At 40.9% G+C, this 14427-nt stretch overlaps 1 protein-coding gene across 3 annotated transcripts in view; it reads left to right on the top strand.

Annotated features, from left to right (window-relative positions):
• The window catches only part of LOC126175024 (Werner syndrome ATP-dependent helicase-like), a 204002-nt gene that overhangs the window by 120381 nt on the left and 69194 nt on the right, over positions 1–14427 (top strand). For all 3 annotated transcript variants that reach the window (XM_049921523.1, XM_049921525.1, XM_049921524.1), the window contains one exon: positions 3112–3241. In XM_049921523.1, coding sequence (XP_049777480.1) covers positions 3112–3241 — 130 coding nt within the window. The remainder of the gene's footprint in view (positions 1–3111; positions 3242–14427) is intronic.

The raw sequence follows: 14427 nt of genomic DNA, 5'->3' as shown, positions 1-14427 counted from the left end.
CCCTTGACAACTTAATTCTACTGGAGACGGTGACATAGGAGTCCTTCTTACGCTGGAACCATTTGGTTTGTGTGTTTTTTGACCTCGAAAAAGCATATGACACAACTTGGAGGTACAACATCCTTCGTCAACTTCATGAATGGGGACTATGTGGATGCCTGCTACTTCTTATCCAATCCTTTCATGAGGATGGGTGTTTTCGATATCACATTGGCAATGCCTTGTCTGACTGTTATGTTCAAGAGGAAAGGGTCCCCCAAGGCAGTGTCCTCAGTGTCACATTTTTTGCCATTGCTATCAGTGGCATTTCCTCTGCAGTCAGGAGCCCTGTCAAATGCTCTTTGTTTGTGGATAACTTTGCCAACTTCCGCTCTCCCTCTGATCTTATAACAATGATGAGGCAGCTACACCTGCCCGTTAGGAGGCTGGAAACCTGGGCCAGGACAATTGGTTTTCGGTTCTCGTCTGAGTAGACTACAATGTCAATTTTAACTGTGCTCGCTGAAGTTTTAACCAACCAGTGCTCACAATGGGGGACAATGTTTTACATTTTTGAGAAACTCTGTGCTTTTTGGGTTTATTATTTGACTTGAAATTAACTTGGCTCCCACAGCTGAAAGACCTACGAACAAAGGGCTTCCAGTTATTGAATATTTTGAAATGCCTTTGCAGAAAAACATGGGGAGCTGACAGGTTCTGCCTCCTGCAGTTTTATAGGGTGTTTGCTTGATCACATTTAGATTATGGCATTGTGGTCTATGGATCAGCCCATCCTTCCTACCTCAAGATGTTAGATGCTGTCCACCACGAGGGCATTCAGATATCGACTGGAGCCTTTCAGACCAGCCCAGTTCAGAATCTGTGTGCAAAGGTTGGTGAACCACCACTCTGGATTCAGCAACGTATCCTTTTGGCTCGACAGGTGCTGAAAATCTCAGCGTCACCTCAGTCATTGACATTTAGTTTAGTGGTCCAACCCACCTTTGAATGGCTGTTCAGGAATCGGCCCCAGGCAACCAAGCCTTTTGAGATACATGCTACAGATTGTCAAAAGTATTTGGATCTATCAGGCATAAAACTACACAGCCAGGGATGGAACACATTGCCGCCTTGGTGTCTACAGAGGCCCAAAGTGATTTTAAGCTTAACACAATACAAGAAAACTTGTACTCCAGATTATGTTTTCACAACTTTGTTTTCATCCGTATTAAGTATGTACCACAGTTTTATTGTTGTTTATACAGATGGATCCCTGCAAGAGAATGTCCTCCATTGTTCAGATGTTTTCACTGGTAGGGTTTTTAAAGTGTGTCTTCCGGAACACTTCACAAATTACGTTACGGAGCTATATGGCATCCTGATTGCACTGGGGAAGTGTTCACAGACATCACCATTCAAGGTTTCTTCTCTGTTAAGACTCACTTAGTGCACTGCAAGTATTTCACCAAATGTACCCAGTAGTAGACCAGCTGACTCAGCTCATCCATGACTCCTTACACCATGACAAGAAGGTGATCTTCTGCTGGGTACCTGGCCACATCTGTATTGAGGGCAATGACAAAGCCGCAAAGGAAGCATGTCGGGATGGTTCTGTTCATCAATTTCCCATCCCGTTGCACGACATCATCTCATTTTCTGACAGATGTATCATGAGTCAGTGGGTGACTGAATGGTTGCAGGTGACAGAAAACAAACTGCGGTCATTCAAATCAACCACAAAGGCATGGCAGACTTCATGTCAGCTTTACTGCTGGAAAGAGGTTCTGCATACCAGTCTGTGCATTGGACATAGCCCTTTAACACATGGCTTCCTCCTCAGAGGTTTGGGGGTGGGGAGGGGGGGGGGGGGCAGAAGATCCACCACTATGTAAAGTTTGTGGTATGCCACTTCCAGTGCAGCATATTGTGGCAACATGTGTCCTGTATGTTGATATTAGGGCAGCCCTCAATCTCAATGGAGTTCTGCCCACCATCCTAACATATACTGATCCCAATTTTACAAGGGTGGTGAAATTTTGTGAACTGTCAGAGCACATCCCTAAATTTTTGGGAAAGGGAGGCAGATTTTAATACATTATAAACTGCTCCACATGTGGGGACACCCAAGAGATTAGCATGCTGACTTTTTGTCAGGGCACTGATGTCTGTGATGTTGAGTGCCCCTCACATCAAATTATTATCATCATCTTTTACTCCTAAATTATTTAAATTGAGAGAGAAACATACTGAGAAACAATAATTGGGGGGACTCAGTTCTTTGAGTAGGTTCCTACAAGAATTGTTGATGTTCACTACAAATAATTCATGTTGCACAGTTGTGAACCCAGAAAACCTTAGGATGCTTGATGGATTCCCCAGTTATGTGATACTGTTTGGTGTTAAGAAATGAAAGTAAACAAAATATGTCAGTGTTTTTATTTCTACATGATAACTTCATATTGCTAGCAAAGAATTGTGGATATTTCAGTAGTTCCACTGCATGCACCTCCCAAGTGAAGTTATTATCAAGCTCTAGTCCAAAGAATTCAACATTGTCAACTTCTGTCTGCAAGTCCTCTTGCTTCTATTGAATGGAACCCTCTTGCAGGTTCTGAACTGCACACAGAGGTTTCTCAAGGTTAAATGGCATTAAATTGGCTAAAAACACAACCAATGCTGTAGTATTGATGTGTACATCTTTGCAGTGCTCTAAATGTAGATTGAATGGTAAATTTAAAGCCCATGGCATGTTGTTTTAGTAAAAAACATCAGAAGCTGCAGAAAAAGATAACATCTTTTGACAAAAGTGTACATTTTCAGATCATTTTGATGGGTGTTGAGCAGACCAAACAGGCAAACCATGGAAGAAACCCACAACTCAGCAATGGTATCTAACACGTAAAATAAAAAAAATGAGTCTTTTGAGAAACTTTTTTTGAAAATGAAATGTAAAAATTTTCGATCTGTTTGTACACACTCACTGAAAGAGAAAAATATTTTGTTTACAGCAGATAAATTTTGTACACTCTCCAAAATGATTTGTAAATATCACTGTTGCCAACTAGATCAAACACTGTCCCTCAATTTTACCATAGTTTTTAAGTAATGAATAAAAGTTTCTGTTTTCACAAGGCCGAACACTCATCCAGGAAGGATATCTTGTTGAGGATGGAAGTTCCTTCATGCGTCATGGAATGAAACATGTTGGGTTTCCAATGACAACTGTTAGGCTTTCAAAACTTGGGGAGTCTTTCCTCAGAAAGTAAGTACATGTTCTTAAATATTCTTTGATATATTTTATTGAACAAATATTTTTCAGTGTTATTATTTTACAAGTCATTGTTTTTAAGCTTTCCCTCAGTTATACCACGTAATAAACATTAAGACCTTTCAAATCCCACAGCAGTCGGAGCAACCTGAACCATAGTAGTGTAATTGAAAGTGTATATTTTTAACTGGAATGTTTAAATTTTGTAGAGTAAAGCCAGTACAAATAAAGTTTAATTTTATCATTGCATTTCAGAAGATTTTTGATGTAAATTCATCAGTGGTCACCAAACTTATGAAGCTTCTGGGCTACTGTACCACTTTCAAATCCTACTTGGAGCTATCAAACTCCTTATCTTAAATATGAGTCAGTCCATTTTAAGTTGTGAAGTAACAACAGAACTTCTGGATCATTTTGACTTCATTCAGCAATTCCTTAGTGCATCATCGTTTTTGATTGAAATTCAACAATTTCAGAACCAACTTTGATGCTACACATTTCATGCCCCCCCCCCCCCCCACTCACACACACACACACACACACACACACACACACACACACACACACACACACACACACACACACTAACTAAAAAAAAAAGGCTTGGCATGAGCCAAAGGATATGCTGACATCAGCAGCAATCCCAGACCCATTTTCTTTACTTCTTCCACATTGTCATCAGTAATTGATGTGCTAGGACACCCAGGGCAGTCATCATCTTCAGCGTCTTCATGATCCTCTTTGAAACATTTATAACACTTGTAAACGCTTGTCGTACTCATAGTAGATTCGCCAAAAGCCACTGTCAACTTTTCATATGCAGTGGTGCACTTCATCCCATTTTTCAACCAAAATTTAATGCAAATTCTTTGATACATCTTTTTTTAGAGTAAAAATTCACTGAGTACTTAAAAACATGTATAACCTTATCAGCTGTCAACACTAGACTAAATATTAAGAACACCTGAAAATGCAAACATGCATCAGTAACATGTTTACCAACAAGGTAGGATGAAAAAAAAAAAAGAAAAACCAGATGTATAAAGCCTGTTGAATAATTCTAGTTACTTTTTGATCACACATTGTACTTGCAGAAAACTGTACAGATGTAATAGTAAACATTATCTCAGTTTTATTTTTGCAGCTATCGTGTAATGAATCTGCAGTTTTGATTAATTCACTGTCATCATATGGTTTCTTATTCTGTGAAATAATTTCTTGGAATTCAGAATGATGCATCAGTTGCTGCCTTATTCTTTTCTAATGGTTTTAAAGAAGTTGTATGCTGAGCATTAAGTTTGAATTTTAGCTGCCATACCTTTTCTTTCCTTAGAGCAGAATCCAGTGGGAAATCCTTTTCAATCCCTGGGTGAATGGTTTTGAAGAGACATAAGAAATTCCCATTCTTCTCAATTGATAGACTTGCATAGCACAGTAAACAGGTCCATTTGCCCTGTACTTGTGTAAAGTAGTAGTTTCCCATTTTGAATAAAAGTGATAAGTCTTTTGTGTGAACATACCATCATTATAACAAACTTATCTTCATATCAACGTGTAGATCAAACTTCCCACATTGGCAGATATCTGATATACAAACAAAAGACCTAATGGGCACAACTTCATTGTGTGTACAATCAACTGTGAGGGTGACAATGTAGTCAACATTGACAGTTGTGCAAAAGAAACAAGCAATTCGTGTGACTGAAATCGGAACTCAGTGAAGCAATCCACTAGCCAGCCTGAGTGTTATTGCGATCTACCGAAAATTTTCCTGCAACCCAGAAGTATCTCACGATTGATGGTTTGGCAGTCACTGGTCTGTATAATGCAGAGTAGGACACTTATGCATTGATAATTTCTGTAGTTTTTGAGGAACACGTTTTTGATTTCTTCTCCAAATATTATAGCTTCAGCGATATTAATATGATACAGGAAAGTAATAGATGTTATACAAAAAGGGGTGAGAGTTTCTGTTTGGTGGAGTGGGTAAGGTGGAAGGAGGAGGGGTGCATGACAATCAGGAGGGAGATGCAGCAAGGGAGTAAGATAGGAATGTGGCACCAGAGGTCTTGCTCTTGTGCAAGCACTAGATTTGTGTGTGGTACTCAATGAAGTGGAGGAGTGGACTGGGACATAAGAGAGAGGGAGACTGCATGTAGAAAGTGTGAGTGTAGTTTGAGGAGTTGAACTGGGGTCATAAAGGCAGGAGTGGAGGAAATTGAGAGACAAGGACTAGTGAAGGTTGAAACTGGGTGGTTTGCAGAATCCAAGGATGTGTTGTAAGGGTAATTGAAAAAGGTTTTTTCATCACTCTCAAGAATTGTATAGTTTGGCCTTGTTTCTAATTTGTTTCTAAATCGTCTTTTGTCCATGGGAAATCACTGCATACTGCCAACTGCCTGACTGAGGTAAGAATGAATCTACATTCTCAGCCCAGTTTGACAGGGCATCTCTGTCTCCAGTCTCAGCTTTTGTACACTATTCAGTTTGTCAACATGGCTTGAAGGATCATTACTGGCTTACACTGCAACCACTTTTTAAGCACAAGAAATAGAACTGGTCAGTGGATCAATGAACTATTGTGGAATCAAGGTCTCCATAGCTCAGCCATACTGGGACATAAGAAGTTTATTTAATTTATGCTGTTTGCAAAACATTTAGTGCTATCAGTAAGTCAGTTTGTAGATGATTTTAGGCCTACAGAATGTAAAATACCTTAGGACTAAAGAAGACCACTGAATGAAAAGCAGCAGTCCTGTCATCGACAGAGAAACACAAAAAAAAGAAAAAAAGTTACAGTATGGAAGAGGGGGAAACTGTTGGATGGAATGTGTGGGGACAGCAGGGTTAGCACAGACTGAAGACAGAAGGGAAGGATATGTCGCAAGAATAACTCCAATCTACATAGTTAAGAAGAGCTAGTGCTGGAAAAAAAGGATCCAGATGGCTCGGGTTGTGAAGCAGCCATTGAACTTGTGCTTTTTGTGCCGCTAGGAGATCAACTTTGTTCTGGCCCACAGTTTGACAGTAGCCATTGATTATGGTGGACAGTTGGTTGGTTGTCATTATGACATTAAAAGCTGTGCAGTAATTGCAGCAGATTTGGTATATGACTTGGCTGCTATCACAGACACCCTGCCTCTGATGGGACAGGGTAAGTTTGTGAAAGGACTAGAATAGGAAGTGCTGGCAGGGTGGAGTGGGCAGATCTTGCACCTAGGTCTTCCACAGATATATGATATATGGTCCCTGTAGCAAAGGGTTGGGAGTGGGAGTGGCTTGGGGGGGGGGGCCAAAATGTTGTGTAGGTCGGTTGTGCAACAGAATACCATTTAACCAGAGGTGGAAAGAATCTTTGGTAGGATATCCTTCATTTCCGGGCATGATAATTTGGCAGGGGGGTGCGCTACTCCTTTGTTACTTATTCTTGTGGGTGATGGAGGGATTAGAATGTGTGGGGCATGGCACAGGAAATCTATTTGTGAAGTAGGGTTGAAGGGTAGTGACCATCTGTGAAGTTGCTCATGAGTCCTTCAGCATATTGCGCAAGGGGTTTGTATCACTGCAGACATGCAGTAAGGACAGCCAGGTTGTATGAAAGTGATTTTTTGCTGTGGAAGGGACGACAGGTGTCAAAATGCAGGTAATGTTGATGGTTGGTGGGTTTGATGTGGATAGAGAAGTGGATGGAGCCATCTGAGACATGGGCATCAGTGTCCAGATATGTTGCACATCAGGTGGTGGACAACAGGTGAAATGGATGGGAGAGGTGGTGTTGACATTGAAAGGAATGAGGATGGGTGTTTCGGCTCTCAGTCCGGATCATGAAGATGTCATTAATGAACGCAAATCAGATGAGGGGTTTGGGATTTTGAGAGACTTCGAAGGTTTCCTCTAGATGGTCCATGAAAAGGTTGACTTAGAGGGTGCCTTGCAGGTGCCACGGATTTTTTTATATACCTTCCCCTCAAAGGAGAAGTAGTTGTGTGTGAGGATACAGTTGAAAAGTATATGAGGATTATGTAGTGGCTTTAGAATCTGGAGGACATTAGGTGTAGTGTTTGATAGTGGTAAGGCAGTGGGCATGAAGAATGTAGTTGTATAGGGAAGTGACATCAGCAGTGATGTGAAGGGGTCCAGGGAGTTGGTGAAGGAAGTGTGAGGCTAGGTCTTAGGCAGTGGGCTGGAGCACAATAAGCAGCTACAATGGGGCATCCACCATTATTGGGTTTATGGTTGTGGAGAGCATGTAGATGGTGGATGTATGGGGTTGTTGTTGGAGTGAGGAGGGATATGGACTTGGGGGAGGGATTCTGGGAAGGGCCTAAGGGTTTCAGTAGAGATTATGTTTGGGCTGGGGTCACTGGGGTGGGATCACTATGGCAGAGCTTGTAAGTGAAAGAGTCAGGCAGCTGGTGGAAGCCTTCTGTCAGGTGGACATTGTGATTCATCACGACAGTGGTACAATTTTTTAGGCTGTGGTCTACAATGATCTTCATTAACGAAGAATTAGGTGACAACCAGTAACTACCGTCTCCCCCCCCACCCACCCACCCACCCACCCCCAAATACCGGATCCTTAAAGAATCGGACTTTTGAAATTACGTTTAAAGATAGTTGGAAGTCACTAAGTGCTCTCCTTCTCAAATACGGGATGAATATAGTGTGGGTAATTTGGGCACTGTGAATTATGCTGCCTCAAGACATATAATTTGTTTCTAACTTTAATAGTTGAGTTGTTATGGTAAACCTTTAATACTAGATTATACATCAGGGCTGGGCAAATACCATTTCACAAGTGCGGGTGCTCGCAAATGCCCCCAAGGCCTACCTGCGGCTCTCCCCCTCTCTGCCAGCCAGCAGTACCCACACCATCTACATGCCTAGCCACGCACATCACTGCCGAGCCACTTGGTCCATTTACTTATCATCGTTTCTATTGTCTGTGTAGACATTGTGTTCGGTGTTTGTGATAAAACAGAACTAGTGGGTGGAAAATGGCTGAGGAGAAGTTAAAATAATTGAAACAAAAGTTCTTTTAACCCAAACTCAGTGTTTGATTTGCAATGCAACATTGTCTTCACGGAAGTAGTACAATTGAAGCAACATTACCAATTGCTTCACGAGAATGATATAGTCGGTTTCAATAATGAAGAACGAACAGCCAAACTTATCGAACTGAAGCAGAAGAAGGAGAAAGATGTACGGATACATGTAGATAATTATGACATTGATTCACATTATTACTGTTATTAATAATATGTTATGTGCATATTCCGGCACTTTTACCTTCTCCTGTATGTATTTACAGGACAAAAACATCATCCACAACGATGCAGCGAAGACAGTAAGCTACCATGTAGCTCTTAAAATAGCTAAAACAGCACGGCTCTTCGGTGATTGTGAATTTGTGAAAGAATGTTTTGTTGCTGCCACAACAATTTTGTGACTAGCATGTCTTCCTGTTTTTGAAACCGTTCCTCTTTCACGGAGAACGGTTTGCAGGCGCATTGAAGAAATGACAAACAATGTGGAAGCTCAGTTGAGAAACAGGATCAAAAATTTGATTTTCTTTTCATTAGCATTGGACGAAAGCACTGATGAATGTAATGTTGCTCAACTTGCAATCTTTTTGCAAGGAGTTAATGCTCAGTTTAATGTGATTGAGGAACTCCTCGATTTAGTGCCAATGCATTACACAACAACGGCCGACGATGTACAGGCTGTCCACAATGAGACTCCAACATTTGAACTCATTAAATCTGAGAGGAAACACAATTTATTGACTTATAAATACAGGGAAATTGTATAGCAGCTCATAAAGTTTTCATACACAGATGGACGGTTCAGTACACTTGAACATGGGCACCACGGGTAGTGCAAAGAATATCAAGTCTATAATCGATTTCGTGCCATGTGTTGCAGAGCATCTGTTCTGTGACAGAGTTGATGACAATTCTTATGCACTGTTTCAAGTCTTGCAGGTCCTTTACTGGTGTAGCATATACCCGGTCTTTCACATAACCCCACAAGAAAAAATCGAGGGGGTTTATGTCGGGCGAACGTGGCGGCTAACGAATTGGACCTCCACGGCCAATCCATCGTTGCGGGAATGTGTCATTTAAAAATTTTCAGACATCAAGGCTCCAATAGGGTGGTGTGGCACGGCAAATTGTTCCAACTTTTCCAGGTAGATGGCTCCATCCACAGTCGGCTCCTGAAATAAAAAACGGCCCAACAATGCGATTTATCATCAGACCACACACACATTAACTTTCGGACTGTCATGCATGTATTCCCTAGGTGCATGTGGATTTTCGGACCCCCAGATGCACACATTGTGATGATTGACAGCCTCTGACACGTGAAAGGTTGCCTCTTCAGTAAACATCACGCATGTTAAAAATGTCTCATCCATGGCAATGCGATCTAACATGACACATGCAAATTCTTCTCACTTTGGTCGATCATCAGGCTTGATTTCTTGCACAACCTGCACTTTATATGCTTACAAACGTAATCGCTGATGAAGCACTTTGTGCACTGTTGAACGTTTCACACGAAGTTCTTGTGCTGCCTGTCGTACTGACTTCTGTGGACTTTGTTCGAATGACCACTGCACTTGTTCCACATGATGTTCGCTGATCCCAGGCTTACCACCACCATGCCATTTCGCAACACTCCCAGTAGCCAAAAACTGATCACACCACGCTTTTTTGTAAACTCGACGAAAGTTTCTTTGCACTTGGGTCGCCGATTTTGTCTCTGCATACCACCAGACCACTTGTGCATGCTCCTTCATATCCTCCGTTTTGCTAAAACAATTGATTGCAGCTCCACTACGGCCACTTGGCGTATCAAATTTGCACACCACAAACTTGTTGAGTTGCTCTGTCTGCCCCTTCAGGATTCACAGGTCCGCCATCTGAAATGAGAAAGATATAGGATATTAAAATGTTGGAGTCTCATTGTGGACACCTTTTATTATTGTGCGTAGAACATATAAAAGAGAAATACGAGCTATGTTGGGAAAAACTTTCATTGATTGCAACAGATTGGATTCCTGCAACGATTGGTCATAAGTCCGATGTCGTTGCTGTGATACAAAAAAAGCTGAAAGCCGTTGGTGTTCAGCAGGAACTACTAGCAATATGTTACATTCTTCATCGTGTTAATTTGCTAGCAAAATGTGCCAAACCAGTTGACATCATGGACATGGTTATAAAAACAGTTAACATTCTCAGATCTCACGGTTTGGGACACAGTCAATTCAAATCGTTCCAGGAAGATTTCGAGTGTGAATACGGCAATGGGCATATTTTTGTGAAGTACGCTGGGTGAGTTGAGATGTTATTTTACAACGATTTTTTAATTTACCTAAAGATATAGCGCTATTCATGCATGTGAAAGGAAAACCGATGAAAGAATTGGACGACTCACAGTGGATTTTAGGCCATGCGTTTTTAACTTACGTAACCAAGCATCTAAATAGCTTGAATGTAGCTTTGCAAGGTAGAAATAGGTAATTAGCGAAGTGTTTGACACTATTTTGGCATTCAAGAGAAAACTGCTTTTGTGGACAAAACAGCTGTCAGAAATGTCGTGTGTACACTTCGTGAGTGTTGCACTAGTTGTTGGTGGAAAAAAAATTGGAACAGAAGAGGCTCAAAGAACATTTTGATGGGTTTGTAACAGTGCTATAGTCTCTCAAAGGCATTTTTGATAGATTTGGGACTTAAATCAACTGGAATGCGATGTCAACCTTTTTGCGACTCCTTTTGCAGTTAACGTTGAAAAAGTGCCTTCTGAAATTCAGTTGGAACTCATTGACTTTCAATGCAGTCGTGTGCTGAAGAAGTAGTTTCACAATGCAGAAATCTTGGAAAGCTTCTACAAATATTTTCCACGTGAACAGTTTCCATTGTTATTTAAAATAGCTGCTTATATGTATAGTTTTTTTGGGACAACATACTTGTGCGAAATTGTTTTCTCCATAACGAAACTGACAAAATTGAAGCTTAGGAATAGTCTTACTGATGTTCATCTGACTGGTGCAGTGGGCCTAATGACCAGTAATTTCACACCAAATATCGAGATGCTAGTTCAAAATTATTTTAAAAATATCCAGGATGATGTAAATTAATGCCTATGTCCTATTTGTATTTAGTACCCCTCCTCCGAACTACACAAGTCTGTGTAAATATAACATAATGATATGAATATAATAGAGGGAAACATTCCACGTGGGAAAAATATATCTAAAAACAAAGATGATGTAACTTACCAAACGAAAGCGTTGGTATGTTGATAGAGACACTGACAAACAAACACACACACAAAATTCAAGCTTTCGCAACCCACGGTTGCTTCATCAGGAAAGAGGGAAGGAGAGGGAAAGACGAAAGGATGTGGGTTTTAAGGGAGAGGATAAGGAAGGAGTCATTCCAGTCTCGAGAGCGGAAAGACTTACCTTAGGGGGAAAAAGGGACAGGTATACACTCGAGCACACACACACACACACACACACACACACACACACACACACACACACACACACACACATCCATCCGCACATATACAGCCAAATAGAAAATACAGGACACTATTTAAAAACGACGCACTGCCATTCATATCCTCGTAGCAAATAAATTTACAAGAAAGGAAGTAATGCTGGTTAAAGTGCTCCTGGTAGTTAAACATCATTTGCTTGATACTTTTTTATTTTGCTCTTGAACAAAAAGTTATTTTGGGTGGTCAAAATAAATAGGACCCCCTTTATTTTAACGAATCCTGGGTTATGTAAAACCGCATCATTTACTGTATTAGTGGAACACATTGAAAGAGGACTTTAAATGAGATTTGCACATCAGTAACATTCTAAGGTGTGCAAAGATCTACACTGAGGTGACAAAAGTCCTGAGATAGCGATATGCACATATGCAGATGGTGGTAATATCATGTGAAAAAGGTATAAAATGGCTGTGCAGTAGCAAAGCTGTCATTTGTATTCAGGTGATTCATGTGAAAAGCTTTCCAATGTGATTGTGGCCACACAACAGGAATTAACAGACTTTGCATGCAGAGTGATAGTTGGAGCTAGGTGCATGGGACATTCCATTTTGGAAATTGTTAGGGCATTCAATATTCAGACATCTGTAGTGTCAAGAGTGTGCCGAGAATACCAAATTTCAAGCATTTCCTCTCATTACGGACATTACAGTGGCCGACAGTCTTCACTAAACAACCAGGAGCAGTGGCATTTGCATAGAACTGTCAGTGCTAACAGACAAGCAACACTGCAACCACAGAAATCAATGTGGGACAAATGAATAATGTATCCAGTAGGATAATGTGGCGAAATTTGGTGTTAATGGGCTGTGGCAGCTGACAACCAATGCGAGTGCCTTCGCTAACAGCACATCAATTGCAGCACCCCTCCTGGGCTTGTGACCACATCAGTTGGACGCTAGACAACTCGGAAATTGTAGCCTGGTCACACGAGTCCTTTGGTAAGAGCTCATGGAAGGATTTGAGTGTGAGTGTGGTGCAGACCCCATAAAACCATGGACCCAAGTTGTCAACAAGACACTGTGCAAGCTAGTGATGGCTCCATAATGGTGCAGGCTGTGTTTACATGGAATGGAATGGGTCCTCTGCTCTAAATGAACTGGTCACTGACTGGAAATGGTTATGTACAGCTACTGGAAGACCATTTGCAGCCAAACTGTGATGGAATTTTTATGGATGACAATTCACCATCTCACCATGTCATAATTGTTTGCAATTGATTTGAAGAACACAAGCAAATGATCTGGCCACACAGATCGCCCTACGTGAATTCCATCAAACATTTATGGGACATAATTAAGAGGTCAGTTCATGCATAAAATCCTGTGCTGGCAATACTTTCACAATTATGGGTAGAGGCAGGATGGCTCAGCATTGTTGCATGGGACGTCCAACTGTTTGTTGAATCCTTGCTACATACAGTTGCTGCTCTACACTGGGCAAAACAAGGTCTGACACAATATTAGGAGGTATCCCATGACTTTTGTCACCTCAGTGTGTGCTTTTGAACAGATTGCCTGTATTTTGATTAGAATTTTGGTGTTATTTCCCAGTAATGTTTTCTTTTTTCCCCCCCACTCCCCCATTTCCATGAGGCTTACACTTTCATTTTCTGCTCCACTTCAATCTAAGTCCATACTCATCATCCATTCACAGGTTATTTGGGTGATGCAAAAGTTTCAGCACTTCAGATTGAGTGGGTATCAAGTAACCACTTGTGGAATACGGGACTGAAGGAGTGTGTGGCCACACAAGTGATCTTGACGCAGCTGTGGTGTGCAAAAGATGGGTTGAATACACTTCGCAAAGCTTGTTGGTAGTTGCTGTACATGACCAGTAGTACCATATCGAATGACACAGCTGCCTGTGTGGTTTTAGCCAAGTAACTCTCACTCTCTTGAGCATAGGATCCAAAGTTGCAGTGTGCACAGACTTGATATGCTTTCTTTACTCACCACTACATCTCGTCCTGTGTTATTTATGGAAGGGGACACATGCCTGTTGGGTTGCAGTGTTACCCATTTGAAGGGAAGCATAGCCAAGCCACGTAGATAACAGTTGATAGCTAATGACTGCTCTCATTCAGCTTCACCATCTGGATGCATTGCTCTATTTATGTAATGTCATTCCCCCTCTCTCTCTATTTCTGGGCAAGATTTAATGCATGCAGCACATCTCAAAAACAAATTTCCCTGTTTTTTCCAGACCCCTAAACTACTTGGATCAGTTTTATGACACAATCTACAAATTTTGTTGATAAATATGAACATAGTAAAAGGTGTCAGATTTAATTTGAGTTCCAGCTGGTTAGAGGCACATTTTCATTATGCCTCCAGTTAGTGCTGGTTTTTATGGGCTGCATGCTCACACTGCAAAATCAAATCCAAGTTTTACGTTGTTCGGAAATTATATTTCTAATTAAAATAGTGTAAAAGACTTCATGTAAAAAAAAACTTTTCCATACAAGTGAGCTAAAAATACCATTTTATGTCATTCTCACAAAAATTGTTAAATTTGCCTTTTATTTGTAAAGTATTTGAAAGCAGTAGGAAAATTAAATTTTTGTATTCTAAGTGCTTGTGTTGGTAAGTTGTTGTAAAATGTTGTACAAG

Source organism: Schistocerca cancellata, chromosome 3, assembly GCF_023864275.1.
Source record: "Schistocerca cancellata isolate TAMUIC-IGC-003103 chromosome 3, iqSchCanc2.1, whole genome shotgun sequence".
NCBI lineage: Eukaryota > Metazoa > Arthropoda > Insecta > Orthoptera > Acrididae > Schistocerca > Schistocerca cancellata.
Note: the sequence above shows the minus strand (reverse complement) of the source record. Positions and strands in the feature narration are given on the sequence as shown.